Source organism: Uloborus diversus, chromosome 5 (genome assembly GCF_026930045.1).
Source record: "Uloborus diversus isolate 005 chromosome 5, Udiv.v.3.1, whole genome shotgun sequence".
Taxonomy (NCBI): domain Eukaryota; kingdom Metazoa; phylum Arthropoda; class Arachnida; order Araneae; family Uloboridae; genus Uloborus; species Uloborus diversus.
This window is the reverse complement of record NC_072735.1, coordinates 4,687,640-4,712,926: the sequence shown is the minus strand read 5'-3', so window position 1 is coordinate 4,712,926 and position 25,287 is coordinate 4,687,640. Positions and strand designations below refer to the sequence as shown.

General features: G+C 32.9%; 1 protein-coding gene across 1 annotated transcript in view; it reads right to left on the bottom strand.

The window, feature by feature from the left end:
• LOC129222352 (cell adhesion molecule DSCAML1-like) overlaps window positions 1-25,287 on the bottom strand; it is a 151,641-nt gene that overhangs the window by 88,206 nt on the left and 38,148 nt on the right. The window contains exons 3-4 of the mRNA XM_054856847.1: window positions 23,520-23,816; window positions 7,520-7,789 (exon numbers count right to left, since the gene is read on the bottom strand). Coding sequence (XP_054712822.1) covers window positions 7,520-7,789; window positions 23,520-23,816 — 567 coding nt within the window. The remainder of the gene's footprint in view (window positions 1-7,519; window positions 7,790-23,519; window positions 23,817-25,287) is intronic.

Here is a 25,287-nt window from a genome sequence, read left to right as displayed (position 1 = left end):
GGAGCCGGTCGACGGTGATGCTGCAGAGGGTGCTGGCGGGAAAATAAAATCATAGGACATCAAAAGAGTCAAATGAAAGCAATAAGCAATCGTGATTACTCAATTTTTTTTTTCTCCTTTAAAGTAGGAGGAAAACGGATACAGTGAGAGAGACACAAAAAGTCAATAACATTTTTTTAGCATTAAACAATACAAAAATTAAATTCTTTCACTTAGTACAATATTTTCCCTTGTAATAGGTATCATGAAAGTGAATCTAGGAAAAACTACAAATTCAAACAAACGAGGGAAAAAAATGAAAACGAAATGCAGTTTTGTCCCACTGTTGCCCCGGTAAGTGGGAATGGTGAGACACATATTTTTTGAATTATCGAACTTTAAAAGCATCTAAATTTAACTGAGAAAATACGAATGATTATTGTCAATTGGTTTGTGACTGAGATAGAATGATTTAGATGATTCTGGATAGGTAAATTGACTTAAAGTGTCATCTTGTGATGTAGCATTAGATAATGATCAAATGCTTTCGCTAGAGCCTTTGTCTATTACTAGTACAACAAAATATTTCCTATCTTAGAAAATCTTTAGAATAATTTATTGTACTTCCCCTTTTCTCGGCATGTTGCAATTTTCAAGTGTGGAAAAATATTATTACTATTAGCACATATCGCAATGAAAAATAAATAATTTGAATAGAATAAGTACGAAATGGAAATATTTATGTGGTATTACAGAGCAATAAGAGTCATAATTCCATCCTTATTTTGTCGATATAAGGCTTTCAAACGTATTCATTATTATTTACACCAACAGGCTAGTTGGAATTCAATTTGATTCAATGCACAATTTCTCCACTTTTACCATAAAAGAGCCCTGGGAGCTGTGAGCACCAAATTTATGGCGTATCAATGTTCCTTTATTGCAAAATACAAACTCAATAGCCGCCATTCTCAGTAAAAAGAAAATTAGCAATATCATTCTACTGCTAAAATGAACGTTAGTTGTTAGACTAATGGAAAATTAATAATACCAGTCTGTAAAGTTTGTCTTAAAGTTTAGAAACAGTGCAACAAAAAATGGAGATATTCAGTAAATTACCACACAATAGCCAGGGTTAAAGCAGAAATACATGAAATACACCGCCTGTTCAGTCATTTCCAGCCGAGGACTGCAGTTTCGTGCTTATTAGCACTCATCAACCCGGCATAGGAAAGTGACTGAGCTGGAGATGGAAAACCTCTTGAGGAAGCCAAGAGTACCAAACAAACTGGTAGCATAATATGGAATTAGCGCAGACCAGACGAGTGACCGAAACAATGGTTCGGTTCAACTCGAATATTGAAGGCAAGGCATGGTATATTCAGTAAATTACCGCCCAATAGCCAGGGTTAAAGCAGAAATACATGAAATATACCGCCAGCTAAATCATTTCCAGCCGCAGTCCTCGGCTGGAAATGACTGAGCTTTCGGTGTATTTCATGTAAACAATGGAGATGTTTTGCTCAGATAGTTTCAAACCTATGATGACATAAGTATTTTTCTTACATGATGCTTGAATGCCAACTATTTTCTGTAAAATTGTTCACCTGACTTTTCAGAAGTTTTACCAGCCTAGAAATATCCAAACAGAAAATATATTGATGTTGTCTCACTCTTCTCCCCGTCTCACTGAACCCACTTCTTCCCTAATACAATAAATTGACAAAGTAAAAATTCTTTGTTGAGGAAAATGGCGATTGATTCGCTTACTACACGAAGAGAAGAAAACTGGTCAACTGTAGAAGAAGAATAAACTGGTTCTCAGAGAGTAAAAGTGAGTTGGTAAATAGAAATAGAAGTAATGAAAAGAAAAATAAATATAATTTCACACAATCTTGTCAAAATAAATATCAAACGGCTCATGTTAAATTATACTCCCAAGAAAGGAAAAGGCAGTTTTATTTGATGGAAAAAAACAAGCACTCCATTATTGAAAAAATAAGCTGTTATTTTTTTAAAAGTTCAATAACTGCATGTTTTGAATACTTTCGTTTTTTTTTATTGTTATCTGTTTTAATTACACTGCTTAAAACCGCTTTTGTTTTTATTCATATGTCTATTCTTAACACAAAGCGGTACATTTTGAAGATAGATTGCTACCGTGGTCGACGCATAAACTCAAAATTGAATTCCCTTACCCCCTCCCCCTTTTTTTTACATTTAACGGCCTCTTTACGGGAACACTATTGTACTCAATATGAAAAGTCTGTTATGAGCGTAATGTGTAAAAGGCTGTTATGAGCCAATAATTTACACGAAAAGTCAATATTAGAAATAATATCTGTTTTTAATTTAATTTATTCTTAACCATACTTTTTTAGGCATTGTTTTGGGAAAAAATAATTCATTAACCTCCATTAATTACAACTGAAAATGTTTACTAGTATTATTATTTTCTGAAAATGAAATATGCATAAGTTTTGAAAAGTATGAATTGATTTGCATCGGTCAAACTGGACCATCACTGTAACCTCTACCACAGTTACGAATGGCTCACTCTTAGTTTTCTGTTACAGAAATTACAAATTGAAGCATACTGAGTGCCTCCATAAGATGCTTCACCTATATCGTTATTGGTCTAAATTTTACACTTAAACATAAGAAAATGACGCATTTTAAAATTTAAAAAGCAATTGCGAATATTTTTTTTTATTGGAGGAAAATTAAAGGAAAAATGAAAACCAATATGTTCGAAAGAATCAAACAAATATCTTTGTACGCATATGATTATTTAACCCAATCATAAACGAACCGATAAAAAAAAATCGATCGGAGTCAGTACAAGAGATCAGAAAAATGGATACTGTCTCATTGCATTGTATAACTCAATAATTAAAAATGTAAAAATGAATAAAACTTGGACATATCTTCTTTTCGTATCTCCTTTTTTGTGACTATAAGTTAAACTCGATGCTGCAGAAAACTAATACATTCGTGAAATTACAACTTCCGTCAAACGTTTGGTAAATTATTTAGATCCGAACTCCAATCATATATTTTCGTTACAATCCACTCATCATATGTTTAAAAAAAACGCAACTGAAAACTTTACTCAAAATAGAAAAAAAATCAATAAAAGAGGAAAGCTAAGAAATAACAAGGAAATTAGAATTGATTTTACATTACAGGGACGCAAAAGGTATTTGTTAAAAGGCAGGGGGAAATATTAATCAAATATGAAAAAGATATATAGAAGATGCAAACTAAAGTTTCAAATCATTACTCATTTTGTAAGTTAATAATAGCGATAATTTTCCCTAAAAAGGGACAGCTAGTTTTAGTTTACCCTTTTTTTTTTCAAAGTTTCGGGAAATGGAGATTCAGTTAGGTGCTTGAAAATTGGAAATCACGAAATGGCTTTCATACTTGGAGAATAATGATCTTTTATTTTTCCCTCAAACTTTTAATTTGGAAGAAATCAAATATTCAAATTTTGCCTGCCGCTCCAGCTTTAATGAAACGCAAAAAAAGATAGGAAATGCGGGGAGGAAAAATGGTCGCATTATTTACTTTTGATTTATTGTTATTAATTAACTCTGCTATTTTTTGGTTTGAAATATTTGCTTACATTTCATGGAATTCAATTTAGAATTCTGCTAAGAGAAAAGAAATGCATTGAAGTGAATGATATTAACAAAAGTATGTGTTGAGTTTCATATGAAATAGTTTTGGAAATTTCTAAATTTGTATTCAGTTAAGGATGCATAATTACTGTCTTGGAAGAAATTCGAGAATAATTTTGTATAGTTTTGAGAAACACCTTGAAGGAGGATGTAATTGAAATGAATACTTATTAGAAACATAAGACTCTGAAGAGTCACAATACATTTTGAATCAATATTATTTAATTTTCTGACTTATCGAAAACCTATAAAAAAGCAAAAATTCAGTTTCAGACTAAATTAGTGTCAAAATTGTGAAAAACGCTAGTGTTAAGAATTACACTAATGTATTCTGTATTAAAATGAACATATTCAGAGTATTTTTTTAAGACAACTCATTTTTGGAGGTAGAAATTATTATGTTTTTTCTTAGTTTTAAACTTCCGTTAACTTTATCTATTACGTGATACAGTAACTGCCAATTTGAATCAAAGAAAACACGAAATGTGATGATTTATTTCCTGTTCTTAAGTGTATTTTTTCACTATCAGGGTTTAAAATAGTTAATAATTTATTTTTTTAAAATGGTATTATACTGAATAATATTTAAGTACCTAGATATTTTTCTCTCTATAGCTGTGACTTTTGAATCATTTTTTATAAATTTACGAAAACTTGTATCCAGTGTTTAATTGTGTTTTCAGTCGACCATTATTTCTTTTTACATTGTTTTATTTGATGTGCCAGTTTTTAAATATTATGTTCTTAAGAACATGTCAAAACTATATATTTTTACATGTACATACATATAATCATCTCATTTTATTTGATTAGTAATAAGTAAACAAGTTATTTCTAACAAAAATTAATTTTATAATTTTCACTTCGAAACAAACAAGCTGATACCGCCTAAGGTTAACTTAGAAAAGTTAGCAAACATTTTAACAGAATAGTAAAAAACACTCTATAGTAGGGACAAAGCTAACCTAGCAGCGTCGTAATGTTGTCCTCAGGAGCTGCGTAGCCGTTACAATACTGCCAGGTTAGGTTTGCCAAAACTATGGTTTTCCTTGTTTTGCTAAATTGTTCATGTAAAATGGGGTCGTTTCCAAAATTTTAAAAGTATTTTTTTCTGAAAGAGCATGCTTAAAAACATAGGATCTGACCATTTTTTAAATAATTTATTTAAGTTTAATATTTTAAAAAAATTACTTAAATCGGTGCGCTTTCATTGCTTACACTTTTGTCGTATGACATCACAAATGATGAAATGCCATTCAATGTTGCCATTCACAGACCAAAATATTTAATTCGCATCTTTACACACGTGCATTGGTAACAATATGGTTAATAGCAAGCGTAGAGCGCAATTTTAATTCGCTGCTTGATTATCATAACGTGGAAACGTGGTAGCTAGATGCGGCAAAGTGCATCATATGTGGCGTCATCAAGATCACGCCCTGTTTGAAAAATCGGACATTTTAAAAAATAATTTAAAAAAACTGTTGGGAAAATGAAAGTATTTTCTGGGTCCATGTTATTTTTTTTTACTCATTCTATCCATTTCAATGACTAAAAGTAGTACTTTTGATTGAAGGAAACCACCCCATTGTAAGATTATTTGTTCGTTATGCATTTTCATTGCTGTTTTGCTATTACGCTCAAATGCAATGCAACAGTTGCAACAAAACCAAGAGGGCACTTTTCAGCAAATAGGCTTGGAGAGATTGCGCATATGGGTAGGAGAGACAGCTCTCAATAATGATTATGCAACTAAATTTTCATCATCAATAACTGCACAAAATGACATTATTCTAAGATTTTTGTATATAACCAGTATTATAGTGTAAGTAAATTAGGGAATAAATATTTTTAACTTAATCCTTAATGGATATAAAAATAAACAATTTTTCAAAAGACGCAGAAATTGTAGAAATAAATTAAAGGAACAAACAATAAACGCCGGAAAAATTACAAAACTTCATTAAGTTAGTTTAAAGCTCCTTTAACTCAAAATTTGCTTATTTTCGCTTTGGAATAGTACTTAACCAGTAAGCCGCAAAAGTTACTCTTACCATGTAAGCGAAAAGAACAGTGTGCCATCTTTCCTAAGCAGCAGATACGCAAATACTTCTTTTTTGGTAGGATAGAGTAAGTGTATGTTATTTGAACAAGGCCGCAGCTAGAAAGAAATGCTGGTTCTAACATGTTCGTTTGGGAATGTAGCTTCTTAAAAAACCGTTCAAATAAAAAAAAAAAAAAGAAACTTTGTTGCCGTTCTATGAAGTTCAGATACAAAAGCATAAATACATGAAATACACCGCACTCAGTCAATTCCAACCGAGGACTGCTGTTTCGTGCTTATTAGCACTCATCAGCCCGGCATAGGAGTGACTGAGCTGGAGGTGGAAAACCTCTTAAGGAAGCCAAGAGTGCCAAACATCCGAAACATTGCTTCAGTCACTCGTCTGGTTAGTGCTAATTCTGTATTAGCTACCAGTTTGTTTGGCGCTCTTGGCTTCCTTAAGAGGTTTTCCACCTCCAGCTCAGTCACTCCTAAGCCGGGCTGATGAGTGCTAAAATGCACGAAACTGCAGTCCTCGGCTGGAATTGACTGAGCTGGCGGTGTATTTCATGTATTTCTGCCTTAGCCCTGGCTATAGGGCGGTAACTTACTGAATAAAAGTATAAATAGTTTCGTGTTTAGTTTGGTAAAACAGAGCAAAGTCCCGATACCTTATAGCAAATTCTCTGAACAGTCAGCCTGCACACTCAAATGCTGCTCTTGTGCAGCTAGATTAAGTCCCGTCTCGCTTTCCCAACAGATATCCCCCAAAACCTCTTCTGCACAATCTCTCCACCAGCAAAATCTGTACTCGCTTTTTCTTAAAATATTTATTTCATTCATTAAAGAATCATTTGATCATTGTGAAAAAACACAGAGTCGTTTATTTGTGTTTACTTGTGACTACACGAATCTTAATGCAATTTTTGTCGGATATTTTTGCTAAAAGCGCCAATAATAGTTATTCAAACTTTATGTTCCGATTTTGAGTTTATTGTCTCAAACAAGATCCTTAAGAGTGACATTTCAAAATTGCACATTTTAAAAGTTATTCGCCTAAGTTTTCTTTTTAACAATTTTCAAGTACAGTGCTGGCCAAATTATTAGACTAAAGAGGTTTTTTTTTTTGTTTTTTGTACACTATTTGTACTAAACTACTGTTGTTTTACTGTTAAAGTAAAGTACATACTGCACACTGATTATTACGTTAGTTTAGCATAATTTAATGTTTGCAGGTGGCAGCACTGTCTGCTTATTGTTCTTTGTTTATCTACCTACCAGGAACATAACCGTAATCAGCTCAAACAATTCACTAGTTCTTTTTATTAGTGTGTTCTGTTATATTTAAAGTTAGTTTTGGGTAATTAGTGAGTATGTGTATGTGAGTATATATAATAGTAAGCATAAACAATTTTTTTACCTCTTTTTTAAAAAAGTTAAGAAATGGTGTAAACCTTGTGAAAAGTACGCCAAAAAGACTTACAATGCTCATCAAGAACAAGGGAATGCATACTAAATATTAGATAATTATTTCACTGTTCGTTAATGTGTCTATAATTATGTAATCAATAAAGAATTTGCTTTTAAAACAGTCTTAGTCTAATAATTTGTCCAGCACTGTATATTACTTTATTATTTTTCAAATTTATTTCATTTTCGTATCGAATGTATAATTCATCAATCCTGTGAAATAATTAACACAAGAGTTATAGATCTCTGTTTAAGCAGCTGTTTAATTTAAGCAGTTTAAGACTCTGCTTTGAGAACAAAACTTAATTAAGTGGAGGCTTTGAATATTATCATCAAACATTACCCCCAATCAGCATTTGGGCAGAACCTTGGGCTGAGTCCCTGTCATTGGTGGCGGAGCACTGATATATCCCGTGATCCTCCCGCCTCACGGATGTTACCATCAGTTGATTTCTGGCGATTATCCGTATCCTGCCACCGTCCGTAATCAGACTGGAATCTTTCGACCATCGAACGGATGATACGGGATAACCTCTAATGCTGCAGTTAAAGGTCACCATCTCACCAATATCAGCTACTCGCTCTTGGGGGAAGATAGACACCGAGAGTTTTCCTAGAAACGAAACGAAAGAACAGAAATAATTAATTCTAGAAAACTACAATAGATACTAAAGCCAGTGTTTAAACAAAAAATACCATGAGATACAAAAGTGATAGAAAGATCTTCTCGTTTTATTTATAAATAAAACTAGTGGCACCCGTATGGCTTTACCGGTAGAAGAAAATTAATAGTTGTTTTGATTTGCCTGTATATTTACAAATAATGTATAATGAATTTCTCGCCAATTGGCTTGCCCATGTTACGGTTCCACGTTATGATAACTTGGTAATTTACTCGTCCATCTTATGATAATTTTGCTCGGGAAAATGTTCTTCAAATTGGAATAGAAAAATAACAAAATCGAATTTTTGAAAAATTGCTTCGAGGTTTGCTACAAACTAATTCTGTGCCAAATTTCATGAAAATCGGCCGAACGGTCTAGGCGCTATGCGCGTCACAGAGATCCTGACAGACAGAAATCCAAGCAGATATCCAGACACAGAGACTTTCAGCTTTATTATTAGTAAAGATAAGGCGTTTCTAAGTAAATTGACTGAATTTTCAAGATGGAAAACGTTTATTGAAATGACTATTCTACGGAAATTATAATGCAGGTGGTATAGCTGTAACGCTTTACATAATCTATTAGAATTGCAGAAGGTTAATTGTTGGAAAGTCCTATGATAGCTTGTATGTTTCATAAACATTTTTTTTTCTTTATAGCCGTTAGTATTTTCTGAGGAAAAAGTTATTGAAAAAAAAGCTATTTTCAAAACTGAATTATACTTCAGTGGAAAGTTGTGCACGTGGGGAAAAAAACTAATATTTTGATCAATATTAAATTAGTAATACTAACATTTTTCACTACCTAACATTTTTGCACCTTTGTGCAACTTTTCTTTCAAATATTATGGGGAATAATGATAAAGGAAAATGTATGAGGTGCAAAAAGGGGGAAAGCAAATAGCCTATCAAGTCACGACAGATCTATGTACGTGCCAAAGTACGTTTCAATATCAGCGGTAAAGGAAAAGTAAAGTTTTTAATCTAATGATCGAGAAAAAATAGCAATGTTAATCCGTAAAAGCAAAATTTTGCCACCCCAAAAGTGTTTTATAGTGGAAAGCATACGATTTCATTGTATTTATTTCGTATAAATATATTGGGATATTTTCTTTTTAATAAAAGGACTCCCACTGCCATTTAACAAAAAAAAAAAAAAAAAAAGAAAGAAAGAAAAGGAAGAAAGAAAGAAAATAGAATATAAATTTAGTTGTTCATAACCAATTTTTTCGAAAATAATATTCGATTTCAGTGTATTTATTTCATATAAATATATTGGGATATTTTCTTTTTAATAAAAGGACTCCCACCGCCATTCAACAAAAAAAAAAAAAAAAAAAAAAAGAAAAGAAAAGAAAGAAAGAAGGAAAATAGAATATAAATTTAGTTGTTCCCAACCAATTTTTTCGAAAATAATAGTCACGATGAGCAATGAAATGTGTAAGAAAATGTTTAAAAAGCAATGAAATGTTTTTTTTTTCTATATTCTTTTTTTTTTGTGCTGTAATCCAAAGGAAAACACTAATAAAAGTAATGACTGCACACCATTTAAACGAATAAAAAAAATATATTAATTCATGTTAAAGAAGGATGGTTGAAAGTTTTAAGAATATAAAAAAAAAACCTTTTAGTTTCTTTTAAATCCATTAATTTTAATAATTACTTAGATTTAAATATCCTATGATTAACTTTTTTTGCTGGAATATAAATGTATTCCTTTAATTGAAAGGTAAGGCTAAATGACAATGACGATTAAATTAAATGAGAAAATAAAGCATTTGAAATTGTTTTGCTCAAACGGATATAGAAAATGACAACACTTAGTTGAATATATCATATTTATTAACTTGAAGGTACTGAGAAAATTTGATTTTGCATTGGGCGAGTTCTACTTTTTGTTCTTATTGCTTTTGTAGCTCAAATCAAATGTATGATTGTCTAGAAAAATAATAAAAAGGTAGTCGAACGGAAAGTCTAGACGCACTTACATCATCAAACTTAAAATTTAATTTAAGGCTCAAATTTTGACATAATTATCATATTTGGGCAACAATGATGGATAATAATTTCAATTTCAATTTAACTCTAGATTTTGCTTCTTAGAGCAAGTTTTTATGAAATTTGAATTATTTTTAAAAACCATTTGAAACTTATTAAGTATGCATTACCATTTGGATGCGTTATTTAAGTATTGTTGTTTTATTTATTACAACATTTGAACCACTATTTTCTATTGGATGCGTTATTTAAGTATTATTGTTTTGTTTATTACAACATTTGAACCATTATTTTCTATCGAACTGAACTGTTTTCAAATCAATTGGAGTAATCTATTGGGTTTTGTTGGTTAATATTAATAAAGTCTACATTTTAAAACGGACTTCTAATAACGTACCCTTCAAATATATGTTTACTGTATCAGACAAAGTTTAAACAGTGAATATTAAACGTAATTACATAAAGTGAAGTTAAATTAGAGGATATAATGCGTTTCATTGCCCTAAAATTCAGTAGGTAATTCCTCTTGATGCTTTTGTGAATTTTTGTCAATATAGTTTATGCGTAAGTGAAGCAAGTAAGTGATGCATGCTAAATCCTTCGTGGACGTACGATCACCGAGAGTTTTGATTCAATAGTATTGGCTGTACGAATCCAGTACTTAGAAAATGGACATATGCTATCTAATATGTACAAATTACATTTACAGGTTGATTAAACCAAAATGAAGTGAATTCAAAGCGTGAGGAAACTACAAACGAATTATCTTTGATCCTAAATGATTATTATGAACTAAAACAATGGCATTTAGGGCTAAAGAGACAATTAGAAGTAAAATTGTTATTGATAATAGAATTATTGAACAGGTGAAGCACTTCAACTACCTAGGATGTGACATCACCTTTGACCACGACAATGATGTCCAAAACAAACTACATAGGCTTCAACACTTATGTGGAACCCTTACAAGAACCCTAAAGGGAAAAACGGAAAAGGAAACACAACTAAAGTTCTATAAGGTTATTGCGGTGCCAAATTTACTAATATACGGCTTTGAAACGTGGACTTTGAACAGTCAAGAAACTAGTAGAATTCAAGCAGCAGAGATGAAGTATTTGCGATCACTGAAGAACTGCACTATCTTAGACAAAATAAGGAATGAATCTATTTGAAGGGAATTACAGATATTTAGCCTCAATGAAAAAATTACGGAATATCGTAACGATTGGAAAAACCATGTCCGACGTATGGCACGAGGGAGACTTCCAAGAGCTGCCTTTTATTTTAGAACAAGGGGCAAACGAGACCGTGGTAGGCCCAGGAAGCGGTGGGGCGACCAAGAAGCCGGAACAGACTATATGCCTAATTCTTGAAGAAGAAGAAGAAGAGGAAGTCAAAGAAAGGTGGAAAAAACATTATCACAAACTCTTGAAACATCTATCATGAAAAATAAATAAGTAAAACGGTTGATAAAACCTCAAAATATTACCCTAAATTCATCTTCACCGCCTTTGATTACCTAAGTAATTTGCTGCTCATTTTATTGATTACCCCTTTAAACATTCTTTTTTCAAACGAGCGGGCCATTTATTTTCTTCGAGGCGAACCTTCCAATAAGATAGTGAGAACCATCCTTTTACAGGGCATAATGAGCTACCGTAGCGTCTTGAAGAAGTTTCCACCGAGGAGGGCTCTAATCTTACCTCCGTGGGGAGGTACATACCGAGAGATTAGTTACTAAGAAAGTCTTCCCACTTGTTTGAAGAAAAGGTTATGGCGGATTGCATCAACTTGATAAACTTTCTTTTTTTCCGGAAGTGTTTCCCCCGGAAAGCACTCCAATAGTTACATAAAAATTACCTTGATAAAAAGTTGGAATATCTTAAAAATGAAAAAAAATGGCGAAAAAACAGTATTATTAAATCATTAGTATCAAATAAATGTATTTTTTGGTATGTATTTATCAAGTAAAGGGGTCACTAGAAACAAACTAACAACGAAATTAATAAGAAGCTAACAAGGAAGGTACGAAAGTTTCAATGCGAATGAAAGTATTTATTTTACAAATGAGCTTAATTCAAATCTTTACTAATAGTAACGCAGAAAGTCTCTCTGTCGGGATCTCTGCCTGGCAGGATCTGTGTGACGCACATAGCGCCTAGACCGTTCTGCCGATTTTCATGAAATTTGGCACAAAGTTAGTTTGTAGCATGGGGTGTGCACCTCGAAGCGATTTTTCAAAAATTCGATGTGGTTCTTTTCCTATTCCAATTTTACGAACAAAAATATCATAAGATGGACGAGTAAATTACGAAATTATCATAACGTGGAACCGCAACATGGGCACAAGCCAATTGGCGAGAAAATTCCCCATACATTATTTGCAGGCAACCATACATTATTTGCAGTGTATACAGGCGAACCAAAAGATCTTTTAATTTTCTACTACGGGCAAAGCCGTGCGAGTGTCACTAGCAAATGAATAAAACAGTTGATAAAACCTCAGAATATTACCCTAAATTCATCTTCACCGCCTTTGATTACCTAAGTAATTTGCTGCTCATTTTATTGATTACCCCTTTAAGCATTCTTTTTACAAACGAGCGGGCCATTTATTTTCTTCGAGGCGAACCTTCCAATAAGATAGTGAGAACCATCCTTTTACAGGGCATAATGAGCTACCGTGGCGTCTTGAAGAAGTTTCCACCGAGGAGGGCTCTAATCTTACCTCCGTGGGGAGGTACACTACCGAGAGATTAGTTACTAAGAAAGTCTTTCCACTTGTTTGAAGAAAAGGTTATGGCGGATTGCATCAACTTGATAAACTTTCTTTTTTTCCGGAAGTGTTTCCACTGGAAAGCACTCCAATAGTTACATAAAAATTACCTTGATAAAAAGTTGGAATATCTTAAAAATGAAAAAAAATGGCGAAAAAAACAGTATTATTAAATCATTAGTATCAAATAAATGTATTTTTTGGTATGTATTTATCAATTAAAAGGGTCACTAGAAACAAACTAACAAGGAAATTAAGGAGAAAGGGCTAACAAAGAAGGTACGGAAGTTTCAATGCTAATGAAAGTATTTGTTTTACAAATTGTTTTAATTCAAATCTCTTTTCTACTAATAATAAAGCTGAAAGTCTCTCTGTCTGGATGTCTGGATATCCGGAGGATGTCTGGATCTCTGACGCGTATAGCGCCTAGACCGTTCGACTGATTTTCATGAAATTTGGCACAAAGTTGGTTTGTAGCATGGGGGTGTGCACCTCGAAGCGATTTTTCGAAAATTCGATGTGGTTCTTTTTCTATTCTAATTTTAAGAACAAAATTATCATAAGATGGACGTGTAAATTACGAAATTATCATAACGTGGAACCGCAACATGGGCACAAGCCAATTTGCGAGAAAATTAAACATACATTATTTGTAAATATACAGGTGAACCAAACGACCTTTAAATTTTCTATTACGGGCAAAGCCCTGCGAGTGTAACTAGTAAATAAATAAAACAGTTGATAAAACCTCAAAATATTACCCTAATTTCATCTTCACCGCCTTTGATTACCTAAGTAATTTGCTGCTCATTTTATTGATTACCCCTTTAAGCATTCTTTTTACAAACGAGCGGGCCATTTATTTTCTTCGAGGCGAACCTTCCAATAAGATAGTGAGAACCATCCTTTTACAGGGCATAATGAGCTACCGGGCGTCTTGAAGAAGTTTCCACCGAGGAGGGTTCTAATCTTACCTCCGTGGGGAGGTACCTACCGAGAGATTAGTTACTAAGAAAGTCTTCCCACTTGTTTGAAGAAAAGGTTATGGCGGATTGCATCAACTTGATAAACTTTCTTTTTTCCGGAAGTGTTTCCCCTGGAAAGCACTCCAATAGTTACATAAAAATCACCTTGATAAAAAGTCGGGGTTTCTTAAAAATGAAAAAAATGGCGAAAAAACAGTATTATTAAATCATTAGTATCAAATAAATGTATTTTTTAGTATGTATTTATCAAGTAAAGGGGTCACTAGAAACAAACTAACAAGGAAATTAACAAGAAAGGGCTAACAAGGAAGGTACGAAAGGTTCAATGCTAATGAAAGTATTTGTTTTACAAATTGGCTTAATTCAAATCTCTTTTCTACTAATAATAAAGCTGAAAGTCTCTCTGTCTGGATGTATGGATATCCGGAGGATGTCTGGATCTCTGGCGCGCATAGCGCCTAGACCGTTCGACTGATTTTCATGAAATGTGGCACAAAGTTGGTTTGTAGCATGGGGGTGTGCACCTCGAAGCGATTTTTCGAAAATTCGATGTGGTTCTTTTTCTATTCCAATTTTTAGAACAAAAATGATCTTAAGATGGACGAGTAAATTTCGAAATTATCATAACGTGGAACTGTAACATGAGCACAAGCCAATTGGCGAGATACGAAATTATCATAACTTGGAACTGTAACATGAGCACAAGCCAATTGGCGAGATACGAAATTATCATAACGTGCAACCGTAACATAGGCACAAGCCAATTGGCAAGATACGAAATTATCATAACGTGGAACCGTAACATGGACACAAGCCAATTGGCGAGATACGAAATTATCATAACGTGGAACCGTAACATGGGTACAAGCCAATTGGCGAGAAAATTCACCATACATTATTTGTAAATATACAGGCGAACCAAAAATTATACAGGCGAGACCTTTTGATTTTTCTATTACGGGCAAAGCCGTGCGGGTACCACTTGTGTTTAATAAAAGTTTAATAAAATACTTATAAATAAGCATTGTTAATACAATATATATATATATATATATATATATATATATATATATATATATATATATATATATATATATATATATATATATATATATATATATATATATATATATATATATATATATATATATATATATATATATATATATAATAGATAAAAATAATAAAGTACGGCAGCATTTCTGGATTATAGTTTCACTATACACTATGATTTCAAATAAAACTTTTTGACCACTACACCCCAGTAGAACATTTACTGACAAAATCTTCACCAGAGCAACATATAAGGTAAAAGTAAAAATAAGAAAAAGATGAAATATATATCTATCTTTATCAGTTACAGGATTTCCTCTGAAATACCACTTGTAAAGAAATTTCAGACACAAACATTTTTAATCTAAAACCTTAGCTTTGTGATGGATTTATAACTCTCAGGTTCGGTGTCCCCTTTTCCATTTCTTTCGAAAACTTCCAATTCTCAAGAAACGTTTCCTCAAGGGGCTTCAGAGAACTTTCGCAAAGAAGAAATGTGGAATACAACAGATTTGAGATATCTGCTACCAAAAATGGTATCCTCATTCTGAAAATATTTCTGAGAAAAATCCCTTGCGTAGGATGGCCCCTTTCTTATTTTTGGTTTACACTTATGGCGCTGGAAACGATAAACTACTGTTATTTACGGTGCATGTTTACTTTTAGGATTTTATGTACATGTTTGTTTTTGTTTATTTTTTTTGCTGAATGATGTTTGGTTGCGTTTCATAACTTATATAGGTTTATGTTATTTAAATAGAGGATGGGCTAACTTTCCGCGCAGATGGAAGAAACAGGGTTCATTGTTTTAAGTTTTGAAATCCGAAGTCAATCTTGAAATCAGGAAAACTTAATATTTCAACATTGTTGCTGGTATTTCCAGGGCCTGATTACTGCACAGGCCTACTAGGCTTGGGCCTGGGACCCCTCTTCTTAAGGGGCCCCAAATTACTTCAAGAATTATGCATAGCGTTACAAGTACAAAAAATACACACATTTTTAAAATAATAGCTTTCGGGGGCCTCCAAATTATTGTGGGCCTTGGGCCTCACTTTTAGTTAGTCGGGCCCTGGGTATTTCTAATAGTTAACCAAAAGCAGCTGTTACTTGCCATGTGGAGAACTGTTTTAAAAGGGTCCTTTATCTACGTTGGGAATTGATGAATTGACTGTAACCAGCCCATCTAGGCCCAGGGCCTGATGTTGGCCGTCACATTTGTATTTGTACATTTAATAACTGTTAAATACATGTATGGAGCAAAAACCCACCAAATTTCTCAGTTTCCAGTTCGTATGAAGAGACTAGTTTCACCCTTATTTTGAGATTGTCAGTCTGAAATAGCCATAACCAAGCTTCAGGCTAATAATCTGGTACACAAGTTGAGTAGATCTTCGTACTGTTTGCTAAAACCTTTAATTTTCAGCTTTGCGCGAATGTATTTTATCTTGGAAATTTGTGTGTAAAAATAAATTTTTCCTTTCATTTAATCTCCTTTTAAAGATATTTATCCAACTTTTCATTGTTACCCAGGTTATCAAGACTAATGAAATTTGCAAAGAGCTGTTTTTCTTTTCGTAAAAAGTTTTTCTTTCTTTTTTTTTTGTTTTGTGAAATTGCTGTAACAGGCCTCACAATCTGCGTTTCAGTTCCGATAGTGTTTTTTTTTCGGTGCAATTTATGTCAAAAAAAAAAAAAAAAAAAAAAAGCAATGGCATCATCAACTTGCGATTGGATAGAAAAATTATAATGAATGCTGATGAATGTAACTTACTTTAAGAATTAAATTAACGATTGTTAGCGAAGTTGTTGTCTTTTGTCAATTTTAATTTAAATGATTGTCACGTTTATTTATACCTATTTTATGTATCAAAAACATTGCGTACAATTAAAACATTAACTGAAGATTCAAGTGTATGTGCAGACATGTTTTCATTCATGAATTGTCTGTTAAGGTGAATCTAAGAATATAGAGAGTAGCTAATTGATTATCATAGCTTAAACAGTTGTATCGTTTTAAACTTTTTAACAAATAACCAGCCATATGTTAAATAAAAGACCTAGATCAAATCAGTACTTCGAATATATTTCTTCATGAAATGTCAAATATGAGTTTTTTTATCTTTTAAACGAAGCCATTGAATTACTTGGTGGTTAATTTTCTTTCTTAGTTGGAAGAACACAAATTTCGCTTTCAAAAAATATTAATAGGAAGGCGTTCAAATTTGAATACTTATTAATATCTTATCGTTATCTTAAAAAAATTGAACCGCCGAAAAAACTGAAAAGCAAAAAATAATAAACCATTTTAATTAAACCTTAATAACTAAGTTCTTAAACTGATGTAAGTATACCTAAGTATATATTTTTGTAATAATTTAGAGTTTTTAATTAACCTTAATAACTCAGTTCTTAAATTAATGTAAGTATACCTAAGTAATTTTGAGTCGGTGCCAAACAAGCAAATTAATTATTTTTGTAAAGCATGAGTCGCAGCGGTGGCGTATGGCGACACGCCCCTTCGCCGGAAAATGCCGAGCGTTCACGAAGTTAAACCCGAACGTCGTCGAGTGGTCTCGAAGAAGCACGTGTCGAGTATTTGGCTGCTACTGAGCTTTTGCCTCATATACAACAGTCAAAATGTTTATATCATTGTTCATCATGCTGAAAAAAGGATTTCTCATCTTGTTAAAAGCTCAAATAAATGGTTTTGTGGGTCATAGTATTATTCAGCCTAAGTATGGCATAACAACTGTAGCCGTTAATTGCATACATGATCCTGAAGATTTTTCTCACTGGTTGTTTGCCTCTCTCATGCGAGGTCCCAAAGGTTTCAAAGCTCCAACGAGAGGTACTTTTTGTTGTATACGATCTACTAGTATTCATGATTTAATGATGGCGTGTGGAGGGAGCATTTTTTGAAACATTTATGTTTATCGCCGGACATTTCACATTACATTGCCAATTTTATTTGGTTATTTCTTTAAATTTAGGTAATTTAGGGATCTTTGTTTATTTATTGTTTGGCACCGACTCAAAACTACTTAGGTATACTTACATTAATTTAAGAACTGAGTTATTAAGGTTAATTAAAAACTCTAAATTATTACAAACATATATACTTAGGTATACTTACATCAGTTTAGGAACTTAGTTATTAAGGTTTAATTAAAATGGTTTATTATTTTTTGCTTTTCAGTTTTTTCGGCGGTTCAATTTTTTTGTTAAAAAGTTTTTATTTTATAATTTTTTGTGGCTATAAGCTACTAATGTGGCTATAATCTGTATGCTTATATTTTTGATTACTTTTAAAATAGCTACCTACCTTACTTTAGCTATTAACATATATATATATATATATATATATATATATATATATATATATATATATATATATATATATATATAAATATATATATATATATATATATATATATATATATATATATATATATATATATATATATATATATATATATATAAATATATATATATATATATATATATATATATATATATATATATATATATATATATATATATATATATATATATATATATATATATAATCGTATTTTAATAATTATCTGTTGTGTTACATAAATGATTTTAAAAAAGCAGGCTTTATATACTAACATGGGTAGGCCTACAAAAAATGCTGCTCGGATGAGGAAAAGATGTTTAGAAGAATTTATTAATGAGAAAGAAAAAAGGTTGGAAGCAAACAGAAAGAGAATTACATTAACACGTTCACAGGAGAGTTTAGGTCAGCGCGAGGAAAGACTGTCGAGAATGAGAAGCTACAATAACGATAGGTTATTGCAAGAAGGTGATAAGCAGCGCGCTCGTCGTTTAGATATGATAAGAGAGCGACTTTCAAATGAGAGTGAAGAGCAACGCGCTCATTGTTTAGATCTGATAAGAGAGCGACTTTCAAATGAGAGTGAAGAGCAACGCGCTCATTGTTTAGATCTGATAAGAGAGCGACTTTCAAATGAAATTGAGGACGAACGTATGCTGCGTTTGGATGCTGCTCGTAACTGTTCAGCAATGGTGGTACTTCACGAATCTTCCGAGGAGAGAACTAATCGTCTGAGCGCCATGCGACAAGTAGCTCGCGAGCGAAGAAACCAGTGTAACGCAGAAAACTTTAAGAAATCAATTAATGTTTATGCTGACTTGTCGTGTTCAATATGCAAAAAAAAATTGTATCCTCAGCAACGTAGGAAATTGCAAACTAAAAATTTAGGCTCTATTTTGCCTAACGAACTGGTAGCTTTAGGTAATATAATTACTTGTTCACGATGCTCAAACAATATTAAAAAACATAAAACTCCACCCCAGGCCTATTGGAACAAAATGTCGGTAGCTGCAATACCTACAGAAATTGATGAGTTATCGGAAATTGAGAAACGTTTTATTTGCAGAGTAGTGCCATTTCTTAAAATAATAAAAGTTCAAAATCGTTTGAGCCAAGACTGGTGCAAAGGGCAGGCAATCCTTTTTGCTCAGGATGTGGTCGAGCTGGCGGAACAACTTCCGCTTGAACCTAATCAAACTGGATTAGTGCTCGTAGTAGAAAGTCGTGAAAATTTAGAACATTCTAGCAGGGCTGCGGAGTCGGAAGGAAAATGGCCGACTCCGACCCCGACCCCGACTCCTGGATTTTGAAACGCCCGACTCCGACTCCAACTCCGACTCCGACTCCGGATTTTTTTTTAAATTTTTTTAATTGTATTTTTTAAACTCCCTCTCTCCATTCAAGGGAAGGGGGAAACCTCTTAACAGGGATTGAAATATTAATTCCTTTTTATGAAAATTTAGCATTTTGTTTTTTATTGTAAACCCAAGACGTCATACAACGTTAGAAATTCATTTTAAAAATCAAACTTTCCAATAGTTACGAGTTAAAAAGTGAGATGACTTAAAAATCCCTTTTAAAAATTTTGAAAATGATTATCTGTAATTTGCCCCCCTTTAATGTTTAACAAATATATATTGATCAAATCGTGTGCTTTCAATTTTTGAAAGCTGTAACTTGAGAGAAAAAAAACTTTTTTTCTAAATCCAAGTTCTTGAGAGGGAGTGGTTTGCCCCTGGTGACATCCATCTAGTAGATGACACCCAAAGTTAATTTCAGAGTTTATAAAAAATATAAATACTTTAATTCTGAAAATTTTCACGAATATATTTTAAATTATATTTCATCAATAAAATTTCAACGAAAATAGGGCACATATGCGTCAGGAGCTAATTTTACACAAAACGCGGCGGTATACAAATTTGTACGAATAGCTTTTACTATACCTATATTTCTTCTTCGCTAAATTTTTAATTTAAATTTTATTGGCTGCTTTAGAACTAACCTAAATATGAAGATTTTAAGATTTAACTGCAATTCTTGAGTGTTGTAATCAAGAAATTTTTTACACTTATTTTGTTCCATACTTTTTAGTGAGAACCAAGCTTACAGAAATAGTTTTAATAAAGAAAAAAACATTAGATTATTTCATCGAATCTTTTGGATTCGTGCTTTCGAGCCAGAACTTCTTTGAATTTGCCGATCACACTTAAACGTTTCAACCTTAGCTACAGGCGTCGACTTACTAATTTGTTACGTTTCTTTTACTATTTTAAACTGAGATAGAACAAAACACTATATTTCTATTTTTATTTGAAAGTGATTACTTGAAAATGTTATTCAACAAAACCGTTTGCTGCCAGTTGCTATTAGTTAAGTTAAAAAGCAAGCAAACTAGGGGACGGCTACAGAAAGTTCGGTAAGCATTCAAGCTAGCTGATTGCCATAATGGCAGTTATTTTCTCATTAGTATCTTTTTATACATGTAATCGAACCAATTGGTAATCAATTTTTAAAAAATGCAAGGAGAGTCAGTGAAAAGGAAAGAAAAAAAGAAGCCCGGAGTCGGAGTCGGAGTCGGCATGTTTTCCAACGACTCCGACTCCGACTCCTTTATTCCAAAATCAGTCCGACTCCGACTCTTCGACTCCGACTCCGACTCCACAGCCCTGCATTCTAGGGAGTTTCAATTGATATAGGTAAACTTCAAGTGGCATTGCAGTGGCTCCTAAAGAATAATGCACTGTATGAAGATGTTCGTGTGCATTTTCCTAATGTGATCGATATTTCTACGATAACACAAATTGCTGACGAACCCGCGCATGTTCATGACAGTGAAGAACCAATTGTTGAACGGTCAACTGTTAATAACTATAACTATACTGTCTTGCAAAACAATGTATCTATACTACATGGGTCCTTTCATCAGGGCAATGAACGATTTAGTCCACAGTCACGTGGTCGACAATGCACAGGGATTGCAACTGTTGCTATTGTGGCATTTTCTTTGATCAATCCTAATGATTGGTGCAAAAGTGACGTAGATTATATGTTACTAGTAGGAGATAAGTATTATAGAGACTGTATTGCGGCTCGGGTTAGCCCCAATCCTGAAGAAGCACACATAGATTATTTGGCTGCAACAATTACAAATACCAGAGATTGAGAGGTCTACACTGCCGTGGGCAGGTCAAAGGCAGTAACTGCATTTTTTTTTTCATTTCTTTTTTTTTTTTTGCATTTTGTCATCTATTGTACGTTAGCTTTGTTGTACAAGCTAACTTATTTGGTTTCCGCTGAAAAAAATATATAACTCCAACATTTTCTTATTGTTAGTACTACTGAATCCAACACACATTTCTTCAAATATCTCGAAAACTCATTTCTGCAGATACTGCCGCTTACATGCCCACGGCAGTACACACGAGAGACATACAGATCTGATGCTCATTCATTGTGAGCTTTTTTTTTTTTTTTGTAATACCCAACTTAGAATCAAAAAATCTTGGAGTGAACAACTAATCACCCCCTCTCCCCCCCCCTTAGGGTAGGAATTTTTCCCTCAAATTTATAGGGGAATTACTTCAGGCTATACCCTTTCTAATAAAAAAAGAATATTCAAAATCGGACTATTCTGTAAAAAGTTTTGTGTGGTCATACATTAAATATATATATATATATATATACGTATCGACTTGAGAACCTCCTCCGTTTTTTCGTCGGTTAAAAATAGTATGTCACCATCACTAAACTTCGCCCTATTTTTTCATACAAATCCTGAATATAAAAAATGTTTGACGACTGGCACTGAAAACTAACCCTAATCACAAGTACCAGAGATTGAGAGGTCTACACTGCCGTGTGCAGGTAAAGGGCTATAACTGCAATTTTATCTTTTTTTTTTTTTTTTTTTTTTTGCATTTTGTCATCCTTGTTTGTACGTTAGCTTTGTTGTACAAACTAACTTATTTGGTTTCCGCTAAAAAAAATATAATTCCAACATTTCCCAGTTGATAGTACTGAATCCAGCGCACAATTCTTCAAATATCTCGAAAACTCATTTCTGCAGATACTGTCGTTTACCTGCTCAAGACAGTACACACGAGAGACATACAAGTCTGCATCTCATTCATCGTGAGGTTTTTTTTTTTTTTTTTGTTATACCCAATTCAGCATCAAAAAATCTTAGAGTGAACTACTAATCGCCCCCCTTTCCCCACCCTTAGGGTAGGATTTTTTCCCTCAAATTTATATAGGAACAACTTCAGGCTATACCCTTTCCAATAAAAAAAAAGAATATTCTAAATCGGACTATTCTGTAAAAAGTCATGTGTGGTCATATATAAAAAAATCTGTGAGTGAACAACAAATCTCCCCCTTTTCCCACCCTTAGGGTAGGAATTTTTTTTTCAAAATTTTATGGGACCACCTTCGGGGTATTTCCCCCTTTCCAATAAAAAAAGAATTATCAAAATCAGACTGTTCTGTAAAAAGTTATGCGTGGTCATACATTAAAAAAAAATATACGTGTCGAATTGAGAACCTCCTCCGTTTTTTCGTCGGTTAAAAAATGGTATCGAATTTTGATAGTCCAAAACTGTATTTATTTATTTATTTATTTTCTCGTCACGTTTACTTTTCTTTTCTTTTCTTTTCAGCAGTTTCTTTTGTAAAATTCTGGGAATAAATCATATTTATATATTCTAGCAAGCATTAATAGTACATAACTATTGAACACTAATTCTTTTTTCTTAGATAACTACGGTAAGAAACCGGAGTTAAAAGTAGCAAAAAAGTTCAAAGCTTCCTAATATTACCTTTCTAAAAATACACCAGCAATTTTATGCAGATTCAAAAACTACTTAAACGAAGCTTAAACATTTTCATTTCGTTACAATTTCATTCGTTACTTCTTTTACAATATATATATATATATATATATATATATATATATATATATATATATATATATATATATATATATATATATATATATATATATATATATATATATATATATATATATATATATATATATATATATATATATATATATATATATATATATATATATATATATATATATATATATATGATTTAAAGAAGATATGCAAACTATGGATTAATCAATTGTACTCTTTGTTTCGTTTACTTCTTAGTAAATTTTGTCTGACAAGGTATTAGCTGGAATTCAGTTCCTTTTCACGAATTTGAATGTTGAGAAATGGAAAAACATAATTCTAACGGCATAGCATTCCGTGTCAGCTCATTTTTGCAAAAGGGATTTCGTGTTCTAAAGTATAGTTCTAAAGTAAGGAACCAGTAAGATATCTTTTACATACGTTTGCAATTAGCTTAACTAAACACATCTTATAACTTTCATTTGCTCCCCAAACGAGACTCCTAATGACACCAGACAAGACTCAAATGCGAGAGAACTTAACATCTCTCCAAGGACATAATACCAAGGAAGGAAATGACTGTGTCCTAGAACACACGATATCTTACCTGTCACGATTAATTCGGTTTCCGCTTTGTCTTCACTACCAGAGCTGGCTAGCACGCAAACGTACCTTCCACTATCTCGTATTTCAGCGCTGCGCAAGACTAGGTTTCCCCCAATCATTTCTCTTCGATGTCCTAGACGTACTGGTATTTCAGAAATGCCGCCATCTTTCCTGTGCCAACGGTACGTGGGGAGCGGAAACGCTTGACCTGCACACGGGAGCATCACACTTTCTCCGCTTTCCACTTGGACACGTGATGCGGTGTAGGTAATGCGGGGTGGTACCTGACCATAGGGCTCTAGGAAGAAAAAAAAACGCTATATATTAATTTTTGCGATTGGTTCCTGCAAAATATCCATCAAGATAAAGCACACAATGGAAAAATACACAACGAAAAAAAAAAATCCTGAAATTTTACGGTACAGAGTACTGGTATCTAAGTTGCCAGTACTTTTTCTACTAAATTTTACTCTGTCAAAAACCTGCCGTGCTAAATACAAAAGTTCAGATACAAGTCGTATCTTTACTTTTTATCAAAATTGAGTTACGGTCACCAGGTGGTTCTTTGACACATATTGTTACAAATTCTGTAAATAGTAATTATTGTAGTAAAATAACCTGTAAATAGTTTCCCGTAATGAATATACAGCCCCTATACATTCGGCTGAAGTATACGATCCCCCTATTCTTTTTTTTATTGATAAAATGAATGAAAAGAAATAAGAAAGTGTGGAACGGTGTAGCATTTTCTGGATAGTTGAGAGATCTCTTTTCGATGTTTATAAAAGCGTCCCGCGTGATAAAAAGTTAGTTTCGATTGAGAATTTGTACTGAGAGTGTATTAGCTCTGTTTATTGCGAGGCATTTTGCTGTGTTGTTTTACGTATTTGGATGTAAATACGTGTGTAACCGTTGAGTTTACGGTGTTGATTGATATTTGCTTAATTGCTGATGATTAATTTAGCAGTTGTTACCGATCTTTCCTGTACATAGTGTAAATAAATTTCCTGTGCTTTTAATCAAGAACTGTGTCGACCTTTCAAGAAAGTTGGAAGTCGCGCCGGATCCGTTACAATATTGTACCTAAAGGTGCAATATGTGTTGGGTACAATGTTTTATAGTCATTTGTCAGTGGGATTTTTTTTTTTAATTCTAAAAAAATGCCATATAAATCAAATACATTTAGCCGCACAGCTTTAAACGGCAATTTCTCATTTTGAACTCAGCTGCAGATACAACTTTTGCACTTAGCACAACAGAAATCTTCATCACACCAAAGCACACAATAAAAAAAATCTGAAATAGTATGGCAAAAGTACTGGCATTTAATTTGCCAGTTCAGTTCCCCTCAAAAATTTAATGTACTAAAAATATCCATGACGCCAAAGCACACTGCATTACCAGTAAAAAGAAAAAATCCTGAAATTTCACGGTACAAAGTACTGGTATCGAAGTTGCCAGTACTTTTCCCACTAAATTTTACTGTGCTAAAAACCTGCCGTGCTAAGCACAAAAGTCGTATCTGAACTTTTTGTCAAAATTGAGTTACGATCACCAGGTGGTTCTTTGTCACATATTGCACCTTTATACAATGTTTTACGGTCATTTGTCAGTGGGGATTTTTTTTAAGGGGTTACGGTACCTCAAAAATGATGAAACAATTTAAAAAAAAATATTGCTAATTTCAAAGCTAAAAACTATTCTGAACACAGGGAAAAAGTTTCATTGCTTTAGTTCAAATATTTGAAAATTTATGAGTGGTTTTAGGC